This window comes from Ovis aries, chromosome 2 (genome assembly GCF_016772045.2).
Source record: "Ovis aries strain OAR_USU_Benz2616 breed Rambouillet chromosome 2, ARS-UI_Ramb_v3.0, whole genome shotgun sequence".
NCBI lineage: Eukaryota > Metazoa > Chordata > Mammalia > Artiodactyla > Bovidae > Ovis > Ovis aries.
Window position 1 is genome coordinate 148,192,751 of NC_056055.1, and position 24,163 is coordinate 148,216,913.

The 24,163-nt window shown below is 36.2% G+C and overlaps 1 protein-coding gene across 4 annotated transcripts in view; it reads right to left on the reverse strand.

Moving 5' to 3' along the window:
• The window catches only part of SLC4A10 (solute carrier family 4 member 10), a 347,928-nt gene extending 327,156 nt beyond the window's left edge, over positions 1 to 20,772 (reverse strand). For all 4 annotated transcript variants that reach the window (XM_060411136.1, XM_060411135.1, XM_060411133.1 and 1 more), the window contains exon 1: positions 20,622 to 20,772. In XM_060411136.1, coding sequence (XP_060267119.1) covers positions 20,622 to 20,669 — 48 coding nt within the window. In that variant the 5' untranslated portion in view covers positions 20,670 to 20,772. The remainder of the gene's footprint in view (positions 1 to 20,621) is intronic.
• Between the last annotated feature and the right edge of the window lie 3,391 nt (positions 20,773 to 24,163).

Sequence of the window (24,163 nt, forward strand, 5' to 3'; positions counted from 1 at the left end):
CTCTTCCAGGTGATCTTCCCCAAACAGAAATCAAATCCCTGTTTCCTGCAGTTCCTGCACTGAGGGTGGATTTTTTATCACTGGGCCACCAAGGGAGCCCATATTCAAATTTTAAAGAAACTGACGATTCGTTTCATATATGATATTATACATGTTTCATCATGTTGATGTATGGCAAAACCAATACAATACTGTAAAGTAATTAACCTCCAATTAAAATAAATTTATATTTTTTTAAAAAAAGAAACTGAATGTAGAAGAAGAACAGTTTCCAAGAGAATTGTCATAAATTTCAATAATGCCATACTAATACTTTCATTTTAGCTCAATCAGCCTAGGTTTCCTTTTTTGCTGATAGAAACTTATTAGATAACTAATCACTCTGGTAACTATGTTGCACTCACCCCTTTTTCCAGAGCTTTTCCTTAAACAAAATAATTTATATATTTTATTCTAAGTCGGCTACAAAATTAATTTCAAATTTTGGTGGATACCTACACTAGTTGAGAATATAAAGTAATATAAATTACTTTGTATTAAATGCTTTAAAGTGTTGATCAAACACAACATCAAAAACTCAATTATAATCATGCACATAAAAATTAGACTTGTACATTGATTTGGACATATCTTCTTGATTATCAGTGTTTCAAATTGTTCATGGTTTAATCACCTCTAATTTGGACATGAAAATAAGTGTTCCTTGACAGTAACTCTGACAGACTTTAAAACACTTGAAATTATTTTGTTCAATTGTTTGAAGAATTTACAACACTATTAAACATGATAGGCATGTAAATATAGCTAACTATGTGGTTAAAATGACATCTAAGGAACCAATTAAATTAGAGTAATCTGATTTCTCCAAATGTGAGAACAACCAGAATAGATTTTGTTAATGGTCCTCAATTAATAAGATTCTGCATAATCTTCCAGAAAAAGGATGAATGTTTAAAAGACTTCTAAATTTTTTGAGCATAAAAGATATGCAGTCCTACAAGAATAGTATCTATTTTAGAATTATGAATAGATGAGGAAAATCTTAGAAACTGCATTGTCATAAAATTCTACTTGCCAAAAAGAATGAAAATTCCAGAAATAATACATCAGACAAAAGCACATTCAACAAATGTGAAATGTTTTTATATCATAGTAGCTAGGCGTGCCATTAGCTTTTGTCAATATATCAAAGATAAAAATCGTGACATTGGTTATATCTAATTTTGAAACAACTAATTTAATTTACAAGGGAGAAATCATTTTCTGGTTAAAACTTCAGAGCACCATCAGTAGTGCTGATTATAAAATATATTTTTACTTATTTAGACATTTGGAGATATGTTCTCTTTTGATTCCCACATAGAAATTTCAAATCAGTCAATGGTCTATATAGGAATGAATCTGAGCTGTAATGTGTAGCTATAAAGACTTCCACAGTACCTGAAATTATAGTGTGAAAATAATTTAGTCTGAAGTTTTTTGTTTTTTGCTTCACAGATCAAAACAGTTCCCATATATTTGTGATGCAAAATTTAAACTGGAAAAATGAGTTGAAGAGAAATTTTTGTATGCTGAGTCAATTTGATTTAAAGGAATTTTTAAAACAAATTTTAACAATTCAAGTTGAAGAACATCACAAATATATGTAGCCAGACTTTAATGAGATTAATCCAAGGGGTCTAAACAGAGAGTACTCTAAATTTTAATTACGAGCCATAACATACTTTACTTTATGCATTGCTACCTTGACTCTGAAAATGACTCTTTTGGAAATTTAATCAATATATCTGTTTAGCTACATTGCAAATAGATCACAGAATTCCACTGACTTTCCCAAAAAATTGTCACTAGTACTAGAAGTTAAAATTGTCAAAGAAAACATTGGGCAATTACTAAATTTTGTAGTTAGTTAACTATCATATTAAATGGAAATCTAAGATTCTGTCAAACTTTTATAAAAACTTGATTTAATTCATAGAATAGTCATATGCAGTACAGAAGCTGTCTGTAATGAATCTTAGTCTTTTCCTTTCATTCATAGGTTAAATGTTTACAAATATTAAATGGAGTTTTATATATAATTCAGGAGAACAAAAATGAACCAAGATTCAAGAAGTTTCCAAATACATTCTTAGCATTTGATAAACGTTCATTGATCTTTATTTTGACTGGCCCTCAGATTTATGTAAAATTCCTTTACCTGGTTTTCAACTTGAATGTTCTGCCAACAATAAATTCTTGGGAATATTACATTTTTTTTAAATCTTAGCTTCCCGAAAATATATCAAAGTCCAAACAATACAATGTGTTTTCTCATGCAGGCTTTTCCAAAATAATCAAAGGTGAATGCTTGTACCTTTATTTACATAAAACAAACCACTGTAACGGCTTATCAGAAAGGAATATGTAATTAGGAAGTCAGACTAACACTAAATAATCACTAATCCATTTGCGAAAAGGTAGAGAGAAAAATCACTGTGAGGCTAACGAGAACTATACATTGTCTTTCCTATACATTTCTCTTTGGTGATGTCATATAAATACATTTATACGCATTTGTGTGTGTGTGTGTGTCTATGTACTCAGTCATGTCCCACTCTTTGTGACTCCATGGACTGTAGCCCACCAGGCTCCTCTGTCCATGAAATTTCCCAGGAAAGAATATTTGAGTGGGTTGCCATTTCCTTCTCCAATATATATACATATATGCTGCTGCTGCTAAGTCGCTTTCAGTTCAGTTCAGTCGCTCAGTCTGTCCGACTCTTTGTGACCCCATGAATCGCAGCACGCCAGGCCTCCCTGTCCATCACCAACTCCCGGAGTTCACTCAGACTCACGCCCATCGAGTCCGTGATGCCATCCAGCCATCTCATCCTCGGTCGTCCCCTTCTCCTCCTGCCCCCAATCCCTCCCAGCCTCAGAGTCTTTTCCAATGAGTCAACTCTTCGCATGAGGTGGCCAAAGTACTGGAGCTTCAGCTTTAGCATCATTCCTTCCAAAGAAATCCCAGGGTTGATCTCCTTCAGAATGGACTGGTTGGATCTCCTTGCAGTCCAAGGGACTCTCAAGGGTCTTCTCCAACACCACAGTACAAAAGCATCAATTCTTCGGTGCTCAGCCTTCTTCACAGTCCAACTCTCACATCCATACATGACTACTGGAAAAACCATAGCCTTGACTAGACAGACCTTAGTTGGCAAAGTAATGTCTCTGCTTTTGAATATGTTATCTAGGTTGGTCATAACTTTTCTTCCAAGGAGTAAGCGTCTTTTAATTGCATGGCTGCAGTCACCATCTACAGTGATTTTGGAGCCCGAAAAAATAAAGTCTGACACTGTTTCCACTGTCTCTCCATCTATTTCCCATGAAGTGATGGGACCAGATGCCATGATCTTCGTTTTCTGAATGGTGAGCTTTAAGCCAACTTTTTCACTCTCCTCTTTCACTTTCAGCAAGAAGCTTTTTAGTTCCTCTTCACTTTCTGCCATAAGGGTGCTGTCATCTGCATATCTGAGGTTATTGATATTTCTCCCTGCAATCTTGATTCCAGCTTGTGTTTTTTCCAGCCCAGCATTTCTCATGATGTACTCTGCATAGAAGTTAAATAAGCAGGGTGACAATATACAGCCTTGATGTACTCCTTTTCCTATTTGGAACCAGTCTGTTGTTCCATGTCCAGTTCTAACTGTTGCTTCCTGACCTAGTTGCGTCCAACTCTGTGTGACCCCATGTACGGCAGCCCACCAGGCTCCCCTGTCCCTGGGATTCTTAGGCAAGAACACTGGAGTGGGTTACCATTTCCTTCTCCAATGCATGAAAGTGAAAAGTGAAAGTGAAGTCGCTCAGTCATGTCCAACTCCCAGTGACCCCACGGACTGCAGCCTACCAGGCTCCTCCGTCCAGGCAAAAGTACTGGAGTGGGGTGCCATAGCCTTCTCCGATACACATATATATGTATTAGTTTATATATATATATATATATACATATACACACACACACACATACACACACACATACATTAGCTATGAGCAAGTAATATCATGAGATTGTATAATATAAATATATTACTGATATACCTGCAATTTTTAATAAAAATTCCATCAAAGTCCATAGTTTCAGAGGAGCATATAAAACTAAGAAATAAAAAGGTATTGGGGGAATTCCCAAAATCCTTCCTACAAATGCATGTAAAGTGGATTGGTCACACCTGGCCTGATAGTTATTTTATTTTGTTTTAGAGAGAATTTATAGATTAATACAGGATATCCATTTGTTCTGTGTTTCTTAGATTCTGTATTTATCTATTTGACATCCATTCATCATCAGACCAATTATGGTAGCTGTATATATTTTCTTATTTTTTTGTACTGTTTATACTATGGCATCTGGAACCTTATAGACTGGAGGAGAGATTGCTCCTTTGAGGCCTAGCTAAATTCCACAGAAAATTAAGGATTTGTCCATAAACATGCCTTTCATATGCAAACCAACCAAACCCAAGTCTATACCTTCAACTTCCTCCTTGTTAAACTTACACAACCAAGCCAATATTTCTCCTGCCCTAAATCATCCTAGGACCAGGTAACCAGGCAACTAGAGATCACCCAATAGACAAAGCCTGCGAGAGGTATTCAAACTGGACAGTTCTAGACTGTTCACCCTACCTCGCCTTTCCGGCAGAAATCCCAATAAAGGCTCTGGCCTCAACTTTTTCCTTGTTCGTGTCTTCCGCCACCTGACTAAAACCTGGGCTTCTGCTTGACCTGGATGACCTGTCTATGGCCTGCTACTCCTGCTGCTAAATCGCGTCAGTCATGTCCAACTCTGTGCGACCCCATAGACGGCAGCCCAACAAGGCTCCTCTGTCCCTGGGATTCTCCAGGCAAGAATACTGGAGTGGGTTGCCATTTCCTTCTCCAATGCATGAAAGTGAAAAATGAAAGTGAAGTCTCTCAATCATGTCTGACTCCTAGCGACCCCATGGACTGCAGCCAACCAGGCTCCTCCGTCCATGGGATTTTCCAGGCAAGAGTACTGGAGTGGGGTGCCATTGCCTTCTCCGGTCTGTGGCCTATAAGTATAATAAACGTGGTTTTCCTAAGCCTCTCCCATGTCTCTTCCACAACTGGCTGACCATTGTAAAAAATGACCTTATAAAAGAACATAGAACAAAACTCTTTTAGAGATAACCGTGTCACCTGTAATCATATTATTCCAAACACAGACATAATTTCCCTTTATATATTTATTAATACTTGATCAACTGACACACAGTTTCAATCATATCTTTTGTTCAATATTGACAAATTTCATAAAATAGTGCTCCTCCTGACCTCATTTTAATATATTTTCTGTTCCCTTTTTATAGTGGCTTTCCAGAAAGTATTTATTTTTCATAACTGAAATACTGTACCCTTTGACCAACACCTCCCATTTCCCCGTCTGCCCTGATCCTGGTTAACCACTCTCTTACTAATTGCTTCTATATGACTATTTTAGATTCCATGAATAAGTGAGATCATGCAGCATTTCTCTTTCTGCCTCTGGTTTATTCCATTTAGCGTAATGTCCTCCTTAATTGCTTCTGATTATTAAATTATTACTTTTGAAAATCAAATGGTCTCTAACTCTCACATGCCTAATCACTTATGTGAAGTGTTAGATGGATTAAGGTCCATCCATATTTATCTTACTCTAAGCTTACTGTCATTTCAAATTGTAGTACAAAAGTCCTCAAAAATTTTTCACAAATACATTTTTCTAGTTTGTGTGTTTATTTTTCTTTGACGAATACTGGATAGTGATGAAAATTTTATTTTACTCAGCCTCTCCTGGCTGTACCTGACTGACCATCTCACAAGAAAAGCACAGAACACTGAAACTATCCACTTAAAAAGATCACTTTAATTATCTTTGAGTCTCATCTATTTGTATGGATCTTATTCTCCTTTTATCATAGGTCATCTGCACAAAGACATTGTGATCAAAGCAGTGTGAAATATTTCTTAAGGCCATGATTGGAACATTTCATAATAGCTCCCAGAGAGGTATTAATAGAATCCTTGCTGCATTTCTTAAAAGATAGTAAAGCTACTTCTTTACTCCTCCATTCTCACCTAATATAAGGGTTCCTATAATAGTAATTAATGTAAATTAATTAGTTGAAATTTCAGATTCACTAAATAATATGAGCTATTTATATATTAAGTTCAATTGCATTTTGTCAAGTGCTCTTACTTCTTGCTTTCTATATATGCAGGTACTTTTAAGATAAATATAAACGTGTTTATGAATTACTGAAACATCATCATCAAATTATTATTTTATGAAACAATCTGCGATTCAATAGACTTTTGAAGGCTTTCCATTTCTTCCTTCAAGATATTTTCTGAACCAAGAAAAACATCAGAAAAGTATATTTTTCCAAGAAGAACTGATTCTAATGTCAGAAGTTTCAATGCAACCATGAAGTTAGGTGGTAAATATTTGGTCTATATGAAATCAAGAGCTATTGAGCTAACTAGATACTGTTAGGTAACTAGACACTTTGCATCAAGACACATTATTCTGCAGAATCAAAGATACAAGCCATTTTTTTGTCCTATGCTAGACCATGCACTCATCTGCAAAGATGGGAGAAATTTATTTAGATGAGACAGACTAGGAGTACTGAATTATATAGGTAAGAAAGATAGTTAAGGTTAAGAGTGTGAATGGAAATGAAATAAAGTTTTTCAATCAAAAAAGGGGAACAAGCAAAATTATAAGCTACTAAAACTGCATTCATGTAAGGCTGATCTTTTTAAAGCTGGGTTCAAGGCTGACTCACTATGCTTTAAATGAATATACTAGGGTTAGAATTTCCTGAATTATGAGAAAGCATCATTGATTTTTGAATGGACAAAATCAGAGTTCACAATTTCTGTGTTTTTGTCCTCATAAAGATTTGAAAAAATATTTTTTATTACCTTACATTACAGAAATGGTCTGTGTGAGATTCCAAGTACCTTTTATTAGACTGGTACTGGTATCTAAGCTTCTAATACCAAGATAAGAGAATTAATACTCAGAAATTATTATTATTAAGCTTTTATGATAACCATTTATAATGGATATTTATGTTAAAGACCTAAATAGAAAGTACTTTTTTACTAACAATGCCAAGACAAATGTGCAACAGTTACTGTTGTACAACTGTTACTAAATTTCTTGATTTAAAAAAGATTAATCCTAACCCCAGTTCTTATGAACAAATTTTTTTCAAACCACTAATAAGATAAAAAGGATTATTAAATCAGAGGACTATGCTCAGAGTCCAAATCATCATGTTTCATTTGAATAACAACATATAGTAAGGCCTAGAGATTTCACTGTTGTCAAGTTTGTCATCAGTCAGGATCTTCAAGTGCTTCTTCAGCATGATTTTGATGACATGAAAGATCCTAGATGGCTCAGATAAAAATGATAGTCTCATCATCTTAAGGACTGATAAAACTGAAACCATTATACATAAGAATCATATTAGCGGATTCATGCCAATGTATGGCAAAACCAATACAGTATTGTAAAGTAAAATAAAGTAAAAATAAAAATTAAAAAAAAGAATCATATTAACACAGCAAGTAAAATCTGAGTGTCTATATCTATTCTATAACAGACTAATCCTCCAGGGGATCTTCCCCACCCCAGGATCAAACCCGTGTCTCTTATGTCTCCTGCATTGGCAGGCAGGTTCTTTACCACTAGCACCACCTAGGAAGCCCAATAAACAGTAAGGCTGAGGAAAATGACAGGACACTGAAACACCTTATTAATTGGACTGATCTCAACTTCATTCTTTTAAAAAATTTTTTAAAAATAATGTCTGTGGTTTTTGAGAAAGTAGAGGAACCATTTCACTCTATCAGACTGAAAATTCTCATGGCCAAAATGGTACCTAGTACAGATCTGTAATGACAGGCTTGAGGCTCATACCTTCACTGCACAAAGGAGCCATGTATGAAGCAGATGTTAATAATTGACGTGTGCAGCATTTCGGTAATACCTTGAGTAAGGTGAATTAAACAGAGGGCTTTTTCAAGTAGTTCAATGTTTCCTCTTATGAAGAAACCTACCTTATAGAAAAACACTACATAAGAGTAAACAAAGTTGGAAATGGAATACAAAAGGGTACGTTGTCAAAAAATTTACCAGGCAAATTGTCAGTTTTTAAAACACTAGTGAAACTTCAAGCGAAAGTTAAAACTGGTTATATAATCTTCTCAGAAAAAAAAAAATTGGCAGTGTTTATAAATATCGTTAACAATTAGCCTAGTAGCTCCTTAAAGAAATAGTTGATTCTGGGTCTGAGGCAGGGTAAATAAAAGATGACCCTGGAAAATCTTATGGTCCCAGATACTATGGAAGTGCTCAGAAAAGAATGGGAGCATGTTGAAAGCACAAAAGTCAGATGAAAGGAGTTCTTAATCTCCAAATATAAAACCATTTGAGCAACTAAATGAATTAATTCTTAGAGTACTGGATTATGGCCCATAAAATAAAATAAATATCTTTGTGTTGTTTAATCACTTAGTCATATTCGACTCTTGTGACTCCATGGACTGCAGACTGCAAGGTTCCTCTGTCCATGGGATTTCCCAGGCAAAAATATTGGAATGAGTTGCCATTTAAGCAATTAAATAAATAAATAAATGGAGGAAAAGTGACAGCTATTCCTTACAGGAAAAAAATTTTAATTTCCAAATGCAGAAAGAATGAGAGAAATAGCAAGTCACTATTGAGCAAATAAATAAAGTAATAAATAGGTAATATGCAGGAAATATTCACTGATGAATGCTACAATTAGTAGGCAAAGGTTTTAAGAGAAACAAGATATCTGCATAGTCGCAAAGTATCTCCCCGAAATTATTACAAAGGGAAATTTTTAACTTTACAGGGGAAAATCCAACCAACACTTCTATAATCAAGGTTAATATCCCTAGAAATAGGACATCATCTATCCCCTGACATGATGCACTGGGAAGAGTTCATTTCATTTCAGTGATATTAACCAAAAAAATATGCCTGACCTCAGGATAATTAGGAGAACTGCAGACAAGCACAAACTGAGAGATATTCTACCAAAAAAAAAAAATCTGTATACCTCAAGAGTGTCAAAGTTATGAAAGATAAGGGAAGACAGTACCTCACAAATTGGAGATGATTAGAGACATGATATCTAAACACAAAATGGAATCCTGGAACAGAAAAATGATATTAGTGGAAAAACTGGTGATATGCTAATAAATATTTGGTTTAGTTAACAGAATTGTCCCAATGTTAATTTCCTGGATTTAATAACTGTAGTTATGTAAGGTGTTAGCATGGCAACATAGATGAAAGGTATTCAGGAACTCTTTGTACTGTTTTTGCAATTATTCTTTAGGTATAAAATAATCTCAAAATAAAGAGCTAAAAAATAGTAAAACGAATGCCTCCTTTTGTATTTATTTTTCTATGCTTTCTAAGCTACTCTAAAATATATCAATTTTATAATTAGGAAAAATATATTTTATTATACTTCCAAGATTATATTACTGGCACACATCTTATTACTGTCAAATGAATAAAGTTATTTTATAAGGATTATTGAATCACTGATTGAATGAATTGTGCATATTAGGTATAAAAATCTTCAATATAATTATTTTCAAAGGTAAAAAATTAAGCTAATAGCAACAATAATCACTATTATCTTTGTCATTACTCAAAAATATATATATACAAGTATATATACATGGGAACATAATATGAGTGCATAATATTTATGCATGCAAATATATATGTATAGGTACACAATTATGTATGTAATTTATGTCCATAATTCATTTATTTTCACAAGCTATTATTGTTGAGACAGATGCTATTACTGTTATCATCCCTATTTTATAGATAAGTAAAGGGAGGCTTTGAACTACTAGGCAACTTGCCAATGCTGTCATACCTACAAATTAGAACAGTTAGCACTGTCTGTCTTCAGAGTTTCAGTTCTTGACAGTTGATGTCTACTGTTGTCGCTGCCTAATAACCCAAGAGACATTTAAGAAGGACTTTTCTGCACTTAGCTTTGTGAAAGCAGCACAAAAGTATCTAAAGTAGACTCTGTTTTTAAGACCCTACACTCTAATTGAGGAAACAAGTTACATGTATGTGTATTTATATATAAGTAAAAATAGTTTTACATACATATAGAAATTGCAAAGTGATATGTAATATGTACTAAATGCTAAACGAGTAAAACAAGCAGTAAGAACTTAATTTTCTAATCCATTATGACTTATTAAAAAAAAAAGCTCTATTTTATTGCAAGCTTTTGTTTTCTACCATTCATTCCCACAGGAAAAATAATTCAAAGAATTTTTGTTTGTTTGTTTATTTAGGTAAAATTTCCCAAGCTTCCATATTCATAAGGATCACCTGTAGAGTTCTTTAAATTCCTTGTTTATTGGCACCATCCCTTTGACATTCTAAGCCTAAAGTTTGAATAAGGCCCAGAACTTGCATTTTTAATGAGTTCTCCTGATGATTCTGATGCAAGTGGTCTTTGAATTTAAGGTTTTCAATAATCCTTTTTCTTAGCAGAAAAAATACCAAAATTTTGTATCTACCAGAAGTGCTCTGTAGGATTACATAAAAATCAGATTTTTGGACAGGCATTATACTGTGAAGTTATTTGTTAATAAAACAAAGTGTACAGTATGCACTCAAATTACAATCATATTATATATTAGGTTTATATCTTGCTGTCTACATTTCTTTTTCATTTTTTAACCATATTCTTATTTCTGAGCAAATCAAAAAGAGTTTGAACAAGCTTATTACCAGAGCAGCTTAAATATCAACAAAAAATCACTATTGTATTTATGCCCACTATACTTATAAAAGAAGCAGTACAAACATAACAATAATCAAATATGCTTTATAAACAAAGCTATGTTTTACAGTAGTTGTTATATATCTAACTACTTTTTATGGCATTTGCTTTCTGGAATCTGATTAGATCATCATCTTTGATATCAAACCCTCATGTGTCAAAAAGTGAAAAAAAGCCATTAGGAAGCAATAGCAATCTCTGAATAATTTTGGTTTCTCAGGATAAGCAAGAAGCAGAAGTACAAATAAATACTGGAGGCAGTCCAGCAACCTAACACATTCAATATGGAATGGGAAAATTCTTTAAAAATTTGCTTATTAGATCTTTAGACCACAATGAAAAATGAGCAAGTTTGGATGATACTGATAATATAAGGTCTTTATCATTAAATCAAAACTATACAGAATCCTTGGCTACAATACATTCTCATTCTATCACACTGAGTCCATATATTAAACTCCATTTAGGCCCTCTGAGAAAACCCCTGGAGTTCTGAACTACTTGGAATTGGGTCTAAGCTTAATATAGAAACGTCTGTACAAATGGCACCTCAGGAATTTTTATGTCATTCTTGATACAGTGCATAAAAATTCTCACAAGACAAAACTAGGAAACACTGCCACAAGAAATTAAAGATCTAAAAACTATAGAGAGAGTTCACATTTGGAAGACTCAATATTGTCAAGATAGTAATTTTCAAATTGATCTATAAATTCAAAGCAATTCCTATTAAGACCCTTGCAGGCTTTTCATAGCAGTCAACAAGCAGGCCCTAAAATTTATATGGAAATGTAAAGTATCTAGAATAGCCAAAACAACTTAGAAAAAGAACAAAAGTGAAAGATTTATACCACTTGATTTTAAATATTATTAGAAAGCTTCAATAATCAGACAGTGGTACTAAGGTGAAGATATGCAAAGGAAATGGCAACCCACTCCAGTACTCTTGTCTGGAAAATTCCATGGACGGAGGAGCCTGGTAGGCTACAGTCCATGGGGTCGCAAAGAGTCGTACACGACTGAGAGACTTCACTTCACTTATTCATGTACATCAACAGAACAGAATCAGAGTCCAAACAAATAACCTTATTATCGATTTAATTTCAACAAAGCTGCCAAGAAAATTCAGTGGAGAAAGATAATGTTTTCAACAAATGATGCTGGGGAAATTGCATAAACAAAAAGTAACAATTTTTATCTCATACCATACATAAAAATTAACTCAGAATGGATAGTCAAAAAAGAGTGTTAGTAAAAGAGTGGGAAAACCAAAACTGTAAAATGGCACAATCTCATTGAAAAATAGTCTGGAAATTTCTTTTAACATTGACTATAACCCTACCATATAGTAAGATAGTATTTTATGAAGCTAGACCAACAATGACCCTAAAAATATAAGTAAAACAAAGTGAGCTTTAATGGAAAAAAGTAGCTTCTCAGAAATTTAGTTGCTTTGATTTTCCTTATGGTGAAGTTTAAAGAGTATCAAGAGAAATTTAGAAAGGTGATTTGGATAAGAAATAACAATTTGACCCAAGTTAAATACTTCTCTTCCTCTCTTATATATTGTATGTGACATATACTTTCTTAACTCAGCTTTGAATATATATTTCAAAAGATCTCCACAGATAGTTTGCTGAAACCATGGCCAACTTCAACATTATATTCACAAAGAGAACAAATTTTATGGTACAGACTTGGGTGTATGTGTATGCATAAAGTTATTTTTAATTTTCATGAGTATCTTATTTGCCCTTTCATTGATTTGTATAAATATGAATAATACAAGCATTGTTTAAATCAATCTTCTCTCTGTTAGTGATAATGAGTAAACAATAACTTAATTATTTTGTAATTTTCTGACATAAAATTGACCATTTTGCCATGTACAATTCAGTAGTGTCCAGTACTTCCACAATGTTGTGTAATCATCACCACTAACTACTTCCAGAACACTCCCATCACTCCAAAAAGAAACCCCAGAGTTCTTAATTCTCAGTTCTCTGCTATACCCCAAGCCCAGTGCCTATTACAGACATTTCAATAAATGGAATCCTGCAATATCCAACCTACAATGCCTTACACTTTATAGCACCTTGTTTCATAGAACTTTCATTTTTGAAGATGTAGATATGAAAGCTCATTTTATAATGGGATTCTTATTTTTATTTATTTTTTAGTTCAGTTCAGTCACTCAGTCGTGTCCGACTCTTTGTGATCCCATGGACTACAGCACACCAGGCTCCCCCATCCATCACCAACTCCCAGAGCCTACTCAAAGTCATGTCCATTGAGTCGGTGATGCCATTCAACCATCTCATCCTCTGTCGTCCCCTTCTCCTCCTGCCTTCAATCTTTCCCAGCATCAGGGTCTTTTCAAATGAGTCCGCTCTTTGATGCCATCATCTTCATTTTTTGAAAGCTGAGTTTTAAGCCAGCTTTTTCACTGTCCTCTTTAACCTTCATCAAGAGGCTCTTTAGTTCCTCTTTGCTTTCTGCCAAAAGGGTGGTGTCAGCTGCATATCTAAGGTTACTGATATTTCTCCCAGCAATCTTGATTCCAGCTTGTGCTTCATTTAGCCTGGCATTTTGTATGATGTACTCTGCATATAAGTTTAATAAGCAGAGTGACAGTATACAGCCTTGATGTACTCCTTTCCCCAGTTTGAACCAGTCTTTTGTTCCATGTCTGGTTCTAACTGATGCTTCTTGACCTAGTACTAATGAATGGTCGAATCTAAAAGCCTGCAAGTATTAATTTTATGTTGAAAATATTGCGATCAGATAAAGAAGTGGGATAGTTTATGATGGAGGATTACAGAATATCTGAACCTTCAACTAGAACTCAAAAAGTCAAGAGAGCCTGGCAGAAAAATAATCATACTTCCAATGTGTCATTACTTTCTAACCTTAGGATGATGGTTATTTCAGAAGTCTAAACTGGGTATAGACTGCAGAGCATTGTAAGATGCGTCAAGTGAATGGAAACATGCAGGTGCCATTCTTAACCCATTTTCTATGCAGAGAAAATTCTACTCTTCCCTTCTCGTATCTCATAGGATACATGCCACTTGATCATTTGGCTTTTTGTGAAGATACTACTTTCAATCTATGTAGTAAACATTAGTTACATCTTATTTATTTTTATATAATTGTAAATTAAAGTTCTAGTATATCCTTCCTATTTAAAGAATTGTCTCAGATACTCCTTGAGATTTATTGCTCTTATTTAGAAAAAGGGAATAACTAATATATAATACATTTACTGTTTGAAATAAGGTATGTTTTGGTCAGAAAAAGACTGTAGCAATCAATTGGAGACTAGAATTTTAAACTAACTTAATTTACAGATGAAGCTGAACATCAAAGAGATAAGGACATGTATTTAAGGGCAGGCACTTATACTAGTTAATGGCAGAGCTTGGTCTAGAGTTCTCATTTCCTGACTCCCAGTTAATCATTCTTTCCACAGTCCTATTCTAGCATAAACAAATGAGTGCTGAATTGAAATGATGATGATAATTAGACAATCTTTGTGAAGTAATAATATTAATAGGTACTGTCTCAGGCTTCTGCTAAGCACAAACATCTCTAGTCTTTATGATTCTCTTGATAGGTTGCTAATGTTATCTAGCCTTGACGGATGAGAAACTGATGCTGAAACAGACTGAATAAGTTACCCAGACTCACATAGCTAAAACCTGAGCTAGGATTTTAAAATATTGCATCTAACTAAAAATTCATTCAATTCTTTTAAATTAAAGCCAATTAAAAATAAATTGCACTCATCTCACACTCTAGTAAAGTAATGCTCAAAATTCTCCAAGCCAGGCTTCAGCAATACATGAACCATGAACTGCCAGATGTTCAAGCTGTTTTTAGAAAAACCAGAGGAACCAGGGGTCAAATTGACAACATCCGCTGGATCATTGAAAAAGCAAGAGAATTCTGGAAAAACATCTACTTCTGCTTTATTGACTATGCCAAAGCCTTTGACTGTGTGGATCGCAATAAACTGTGGAAAATTCTGAAAGAGATGGGAATAACAGACCACCTGATCTGCCTCTTGAGAAATCTGTATGCAGGTCAGGAAGCAACAGTTAGAACTGGACATGGAACAACAGACTGGTTCCAAATAGGAAAAGGAGTACGTCAAGGCTGTATATTGTCACCCTGCTTATTTAACTTCTATGCAGAGTACATCATGAGAAATGCTGGACTGGAAGAAACACTGGACTGGAAGAAACACAAGCTGGAATCAAGATTGCCGGGAGAAATATCAATAACCTCAGATATGCAGATGACACCACCTTTATGGCAGAAAGTGAAGAGGAACTAAAGAGCCTCTTGATGAAAGTGAAAGAGGAGAGTGAAAAAGTTGGCCTAAAGCTCAACATTCAGAAAACGAAGATCATGGCATCCGGTCCCATCACTTCATGGGAAATAAATGGGGAAAAGTGGAAACAGTGTCAGACTTTATTTTGGGGGGTTCCAAAATCACTGCAGATGGTGACTGCAGCCATGAAATTAAAAGACGCTTGCTCCTTGGAAGGAAAGTTTTAACCAACCTAGACAGCATATTCAAAAGCAGAGACATTACTTTGCCAACAAAGGTCCATCTAGTCAAGGCTATGGTTTTTCCAGTAGTCATGTATGGATGTGAGAGCTGGACTATAAAGAAAGCTGAGCACCAAAGAATTGATGCTTTCGCATTATGGTAGTGGAGGATACTCTACGGAGTCCCTTAGACTGCAAGGAGATCAAACCAGTCAATCCTAAAGCAAATCAACTGTGAATATTCATTGGAAGGACTGATACTGAAGCTAAGGCTCCAACACTTACAGCTGATGTAAAGAACTGACTCATTGGAAAAGACCCTGATGCTGGGAGAGATTGAAGGCAGGAGGAGAAGCGGACAAGAGAGGATGAGATGGTTGGATGGCATAACCCACTCGATGGACATTAGTTTGAACAAGCTTCAGGAGCTGGTGAAGGACACGGAAGCCTGGTGTGCTGCACCCCATGGGGTCGCAAACAGCTGGACACAACTGAGCGACTGACCAACAACAACTCATTACCAACCTTAGCATCCTATACATATAATTTATTTCTATATTCACTCACCATGAAAGTGAGTTATGAAAGTGAAAATTCTTATAAGAAAATTAATTTCTTATACTGTATTTCTTGTTTTCTATGTATTACCATGTGTAATGAGTACATTTTCTTTAAAATCATATAATCTAAATTATAATAAAATAGAAATATCAATATAACTTAGTCAACCTGAGTTGCTCTTTAGTTCCATTTTTCTTTTCCTTAAGATAATAATATAAAATGTTTTCATAATATTTTTTCACAAATAATTCAATATACTGGGTCATTTGGAAATCTGGAATTAATATTCTAAATGGTACTAAACTCTCCCATCTATGCTATACTGCCACTGCTGCTCCTAAGCTGCTTCAGTTGTGTCCAACTCTGTGCGACCCCATAGACAGCAGTCCACCAGGCTCCCCCATCCCTGGGATTCTTCAGGCAAGAACACTGGAGTGGGTTGCCATTTCCTTCTCCAGTGCATGAAAGTGAAAAGTGAAGGTGAAGTCGCTCAGTCGTGTCCGACTTTCCATGACCCCATGGACTGCAGCCCACCAAGCTCCTCCGTCCATGGGATTTTACAGGCAAGACTACTGGAACAGGGAACCATTGCCTTCTCCACTATGCTATACTACATTACCTTTTAAAAAGCAACCTTTATTCTAGCGGCATAACTCAAGGCAGTTTTATAAGTTTAACTTAAGTTCCTTTTGGGACATCTGAATTTTAGAAGGGATCTAACGTGGACCACTACGTATCATCTAAGATTAAAGGTATAAAATAGAAATATTTGTTATAAAAAGATTCACCTAGAAGCCTCGTCCATAGCCTATAATTTAAAGATTATCCAATTATTTACTCCTAAAACAAATCCAGCACTGTCAATACAAAATTGAAAGTGATGTGCAATAAACTGGTTCATACTTTTCTTTTTGGTTCATACTTTTAAAAGATTAATTCCGTCCTCTAAAGTAATGCCACCATCATTACTATTACATAGAGTTTCTATGTATACCCATATCAAAGAGCTTACAACTATGATTAAATATTTGAAGACAAAACAGCAGTTTCTCAAAAAGTTAAATGGAGTCCTATCTCTACTCTAGATTAGCTAGACTGTGAGGTCCACGTGCACAGGACATTTGTCTGTCTTGTTCATTGCTTTACTCCCACCACCAAGAACACGTTTGGCCAATAGTAGGAATTTAATGGGCTTCCCTGGTAACTCAGCTGGTAAAAAAATCCACCTGCAGTGCAGGAGACCTGGGTTCGATCCCTGGGTTGGGAAGATCCCCTAAAGGAGGGCATGGCAACCCACTCCAGTATTCTTGCCTGGAGAATCCTCAAGGACAGAGGAGCCTGGTGGGCTACAGTCCATAGGGTCACAAAGAGTCGGACATGACTGAGCAACTAAGCACAGCACACAGGCATTTAAAAAGTTAATGAATCTTCTGAACCTAATTTTGTTCTATTGCTTCAGAAATAACAGTCAGGTGCTATGAAAACCAGACTCAATTCTGAGCCTATTAGAGTTTTTGAATGTCCTAACCTTAGGGTTATCTAGGGCCTACAAATGCAACAATGCCTAGTGCAACAGAAGAAAATAATCTCTGACACTCCCTTGGAAGGACTAAGAGAAAAGGGGACAGGGCAGGGCCTCCTTCACACAAAGTCTGAAGACGTACTTTATGTATACTAAGTTAAAGTAAAAGTTGGAGGCTTAAGAAGAATGTATTCTACCCTTTCACTTAAGTCAGAATTAATATATTCACTTATTTGGCATTCTTATCCATTCTTATCGTTTTTCTCCCTCTCTTACTTCTCTACCTACCTCTGACTGCTGCTTTCCCATGTCTAATCTTGGCTTTTAATGCCTTTCTGCTGCAAAGTTTCCATAGCTATAACTAAAAACTCCACCTTCCACCTCCACTATACAGTGTTTTCCAGTGTTCCACTTCCCCACTTTTCCTTCTGAGCAGATAGTACTGATAAGCCATCTGTCATAAAAGCCTTAAACCTAGAATTTGTCTCATCTATACTTCCATCAGCAATGATAATAGGAGCTTTTACTTAAAACTAAATGTCAGCCATTTCACATAGATGATTTCATTTGCTCATCACAAAACACAGAGGAAAGAACCATCACCTTCCCATTTTTCAGTTGATGAAACTAAGACTTAAATCAGTCTTCCAAGATTATATAGCATGTAAATAGCAGTGCTGGAACCTGTAAGACTGTGTTTTAAAATACTATGTCATACTGCCTTTCACATAATTATTTGCAAAGTCATCTGATTAATTTTCTAAAACAGAGCCCCAAACTATTTCTTCCTTTTTCTTCCAAGTATAAAACTCCAGCCCAGCGTCTGACTATTATAGGTCTGGTTAATAATATAATATTTTTTTTAAAAGCTTTATTTTCTGAACTAGCTTTAAAAGACCTATATTCCAGTTCTGGTTTCACTACTATATGACCTTAAACATGTTTTCCAAACTACCTGTGTCTTCATTCTTTATATGCAAAATTAAGACAGTAAAATCTGCTTTATTCAACATGATTATTTGAGGCAGGGAGGTCATAAAAGCAATTGAAGAGATTGAAAATACTATTCAGATATAAAAGTAGGCCAATAATTCAACAATATTTCTAACCTCTCATGCTTATTTTCCTTATAATGAACTGCTAAGATGATTCTATCTTGCTATTAACTTTTGCAACAGTTTTGTGCTGGGTATAATCCTCATGAAATGCACTTTCAACTCTTCAAGAATGTCCACCCAACTTACTGCAGACCTTTTCTAGACAAACTTGTATTTTCTCTACTCTTTTAAGTCACAAACTGTTTGTCCATCTAGCCCAATAATGTCATCATCTTCTAAATTTTTCCAGTTAATCCTCATTTGGTCCTAAACCCTTTAAATATTTCCCACCTGGGACAATTCATATTCCACATCAAACTAACTTCAGCCTGCTCTTCTAGGACAACTTCCAAACCCCTTCCCCATTAAAAAAAGAAAATGTTCTTCCCCTGTATCTTAATCTTCCTTAAATTTCCATTCCCCAATTCCTGTGTTTAGTTCTTCTCTCTCATACAGGGTACAATTATCCTCTGACATTCTTGATACCTTTTATTCTGAATACCCACAAAAATCCTAATTTATGTATCTATTCAAGTTTGGAAATACAAAGGATAAACCTTTTAGTCTCATTTTTGTAAAATAATTCCAGTTTGATCTGTAAAGATATATCTCTGTTTTTAAGCAGGCAGGCTAATTGGCAAGCTTTCATTTCTTCCCTCTCTTTGACACTCCCCCTGCCTTATATCTAAGCTCCATTCTTAGTGGTGACCCCTGCATTATTCTCATCTCCCAGCTCCCTCCCTGCCCAAGACTGGCGTCCTGAGGAGAACTGGGCATGCTCAGTAGCCACAGCCAATTCCGGGATGCAAACTGGAATCTTTTGCAGATTTTGAGCAGGAGAGGTAAGGCCCTAAATATACAGTGGCCCAGAATTTACTCACTCCCCCTGGGGAATTATTTGATTGAAAGATGCGTTCAAAGACTAGGAATGGACAGAAATGGACAGCTTGCTGCCAGTCCCAAGTCTGCAAGGTGGGTCACCAACCTGAGTAACAGAGAGCTGAGAACAGACCCTCGGCCTGGTTTGGTGCAGGGAGGAGATTTCTGCTGCTCTGAGCCGTGATAGCACTGATAGATGGCTGGAAGCTAAAGCATGGCATCTCTGTTGCCTCAAGAAAACAGTATTATTGTTTTTCTTTTCTTTTTTTTCCCTTGAACACAGCAACATCAGCTGCTCTAGACTGAGAAAGGATGTTGCCTGAAGAACTACAAAGTCTGTGAGCCAGCCAGATTGTGGAGAGGAAAAGCAAATCAACTACTCACCCAGGAATCAGATCCAGGGAGGCAGCCTGTGACCTAGAGATAAACAGGCTATTTCTAAATGACAGTTCAGGGACATTTCGGATATTCAAAACTGAATCGTGTGCCTGACCCCCAAAATGCATACCTTCCTTTTATGTGAACCATGACACATTTCCCTTTGAGAGAAACTGACAGCGTGCACACACACACACACACACACACACACACACACACACACGATCCTTCTGTTTTCCTTTTCCCTCATTTCTGCAGAGATTAAATCTCTAGAGCTATAACAGCAGCAGATTCCCTCACCTCACTGGCAGGGGGATGAGGTATGGGGAGGAAATTTATCACAGAAGAAAAATGATTAAAAGAGGGCTTCTTTACAGGGGCTTGACTGCACAGCCTAACAGAAAGACAGGCAGTAACAGACAGGGAAGGAGATACACAGCTGCCCCTGCTGCTAAACCTAGCCATCTCTTCAAACAGCAGCAAACATGAGACATTTCATCACCGTCGTGCATCCATATTGAGAAGGGGGAAAAAATCATGTGCTTCGTATTATGCATTTCAGTCACCCAAGATGGGAGGAGACCCCTGTCCATATGTCGTGGGAGCTATCCACCACCCCAAAAGTACACTCGCTGAACCTAGCTTGCAGCCCGCTTGCCTGACAGGTTTTGCTGCAAACGCTGTTAATCTACGTGACAGCAGGTTGTCTCTTACCGTAGGCAGCAGCGGCTCCATTTGGGCTCCCTGGTCTTTAATCTCCATGTTCTGTAACGCCTCTGGAATAAGCACCTTTCTCTGCAGTGTCTTCAGTGTCTTACACTCAGCCCGGCACTCGCTCTGCTTAGTATTCGGATCAGGTAGCTCTGAAGCAGGAGGCAATTGCACACTCCAACTCACCAGAGTCACATGGCTCCTACTCACTCGGGCTGCTGGCCAGGTTTTGCACTGAATGCCTTGGATTCCTTGGCCGGTAAGAGAGATTTCCCCAGGCCGGTATCACTGCCCACACCTGGCTACTGGCATAAAGTACAGTCTGCAATGCTGCAAGTCTGATGGACATTAAGACACTCACATAAGATGCTAACTTCTTATATAGACTAGTCCAAGGTGGACTCCAATCAGCTCAGCCAGATTTTGACGCTTTGAACCAATTCACTTTATTCCCAGAAACTGACAGGAGACAAAATTCAAATAAGATGATGTTAATAAGGTACTTGGTATCCTGCTCTGAATACCTGGGGTCACTAAAAACAGATAAGATGACATCAAAATTGATCTGTTAGTGAAACTAAATTATGTACTAACAAAATAATCCAGCATTTTAGGTCAATGCTGACTTAATAAGAATTTGGCAGTCAAATTCTTTCAATATTTTAATTGTGAAAACCTTAGATATCACACATTGTTACAACTAAAATATCTTTCTATTATTTCCCAACAAAAATAACAGGGCAAGAATGTATTTTTGAGTAACTAATAATTATCAAAGATTATATCTGTATAATATTGAGAAGTATAGGACAAAATACAATTATTGGAGGACAATTGCTCTACGATATCCTGTTAGCCTCTGCCACACATCAACATGAATCAGCCACAGGTATACACATGTCCCCTCCCAGCTGAACCCCCCTCCCATCTCTCTCCCTGTGTATTTTTGTATCATTGCTCCAAAAGGAAACTAAAGAACTTTGAAAAGAATGAATCTAAACCAAAGTAGCCCAAGAACATACCCTTTTGCTTTACAAGTCTCAGTGAAAGAGGGGCGGGGAATTCTCCAACTAATAAATGGAAGGAAAAAAAAGTTCAAGAAGCTCTTCTGTAGGAAAAGCGGTTGATACTGTTTTCTGAGTGACTACATATTTCCTAAAGTAATGAAGTCATATATCAGTGGACCCCAGATTGAGTAGGAGGTTACAAATGAAGAAAGGTTAAAAGATAATGACAAAATTATCAAGATAGTTTATTTTAAATAAGAAAAATTTCACCAGATTTGAATATTAATTATCTTCTGCAACACAAAAATTTTCTACAATGCTCATCATAGGTGGAATTATACATATCTACTTTCCTTCCTAATGCAATTTTTATAATATAAACTATTATTTTATGATAAGAAAATCCCTCCCAATCCCATCCCTCTGGGTCATCCCAGTGCACCAGCCCCAAGCACCCTGTGTCCTGCATGGAACCTGGACTGGCAATTCATTTCACATACAATATTATACACATTTCAATGCCATTCTCCCAAATCATCCCACCCTCGCCCTCTCCCACAGAGTCCAAAAGACTGTTCTATATATCTGTGTCTCTTTTGCTGTTTTGCATACAGGGTTATCGTTACCATCTTTCTAAATTCCATATATATGTGTTAGTATACTGTATTGGTGTTTTTCTTTCTGGCTTACTTCACTCTGTATATAGGCTCCAGTTTCATCCACCTCATTAGAACTGATTCAAATGTATTCTTTTTAATGGCTGAGTAATACTCCATTGTGTATATGTACCACAGCTTTCTTATCCATTTGTCTGCTGATGGACAGCTAGGTTGCCTCCATGTCCTGGCTATTATAAACAGTGCTGTGATACACACTGGTGTACAAGCAACTCCTGCAGCTCAATCCCAGAAAAATAAATGACCCAATCAAAAAATGGGCCAAAGAACTAAACAGACATTTCTCCAAAGATGGCTAACAGACACATGAAAAGATGCTCAACATCACTCATTATCAGAGAAATGCAAATCAAAACCACAATGAGGCACCATTTCACACCAGTCAGAATGGCTGCGATCCAAAAGTCTACAAGCAATAAATGCTGGAGAGGGTGTGGAGGAAAGGGAACCCTTTTACACTGTTGGTGGGAATGCGAACTAGTACAGCCACTATGGAGAACAGTGTGGAGATTCCTTAAAAAACTGGAAAGAGAACTGCCATATGACCCAGCAATCCCACTGCTGGGCATACACACTGAGGAAAACCATCCAATTTAACAGATAGGCTTGTCTGTGGCCATCCACCCTGAATGCTCCTGAACTCTTCTGATCTCAGAAGCTAAGCAGGGTCAGGCCTGGTTAGTACTTGGATGGTAGTAACAGATAGGCTCATAGAGATCAACTTCTCCACTGATTTTCAAACTCAGGAGGTAAAGTGAACAGAAGGCAGGGAAGAAGAAATCCAAATTGCATGAGCTGCTTTTTTTTCAACTACATAATATCTGTGGAAATACTCCCAGGTAACTCATTTTTTTTCAAGTCCAGAGCTCTTTACACTATAGTCAAGTTTCCTTGGATCCTGGATTGTTAAAAATGCATTCCTATTTAGTCTGTTCTCATTTAGAAATCCAATAAGATTTTATTAGAACATTTTGACAGTTTCAAACACCAAATTATATACTGCGAGACTGAATTTGTCCAACAAACTGAATGTTTCAGACACTCTACTGGAATGAGACAATAGTCAGATTTTCATTCAGTCAGTCCTACTATGTGCAAGGCACTGTGCTACTGAAGCTATTTTATTATACCCAGCAATATTAAAGTGGAATTTTCCTCTCTGATGAATGAGATAAAGCAGTGATCGGCCACAAGCCAACCATACAAACAGAGAGGAATTACAGAAAGCACTAAACACAAGAGCCATCTTCCTCTCCAGCTGCTCACGTCGTGACCAGTAGGAAAGGAACACAACCACCATGGTGCGCTTCCTTCCTTGATCTGTCCCGCATCATGGGACTCTTGCTGACCTCAATTTTTTATTAATCCCCCAAGTATACAAGTCAGCATGCATCCAATATCCTTTCAGTTTCTACTTCCTTTTGCTATTTTAAGCCCTGGGGGTTAAGATATGCACATTAATGCAATGTTTATCTTAGAAAAGAAGCCATCTAATAGTATCTGTATTTGAAGAAGACACTGGATTCTAAAGAGTACTGCCAATACCAGTCTTTCAAGAGAATACCTTTTCAGTTCTGGTAATATTAGGTTTCTGGTTTAGACTTCAAAGTCCTTTGCTTCATCTCTTTTTTGTATTTGAACTTTAGGTGGGCAACAAGATCGGAAATATATTCTGAATACTAATACTATATTGGTGATTACATTCCTAGCTTAATATTTCAAAAACTGTTTTTTACATGTGTAAAAGTATCATAGCACTGTTTATATCTTTTACTTATTTTTATCCTTTTGTACTTCTATCTTTTGGAACCTGTACAAATGTTCTGAACAACTAAAACATATTATGTAGATCTGGCTGATT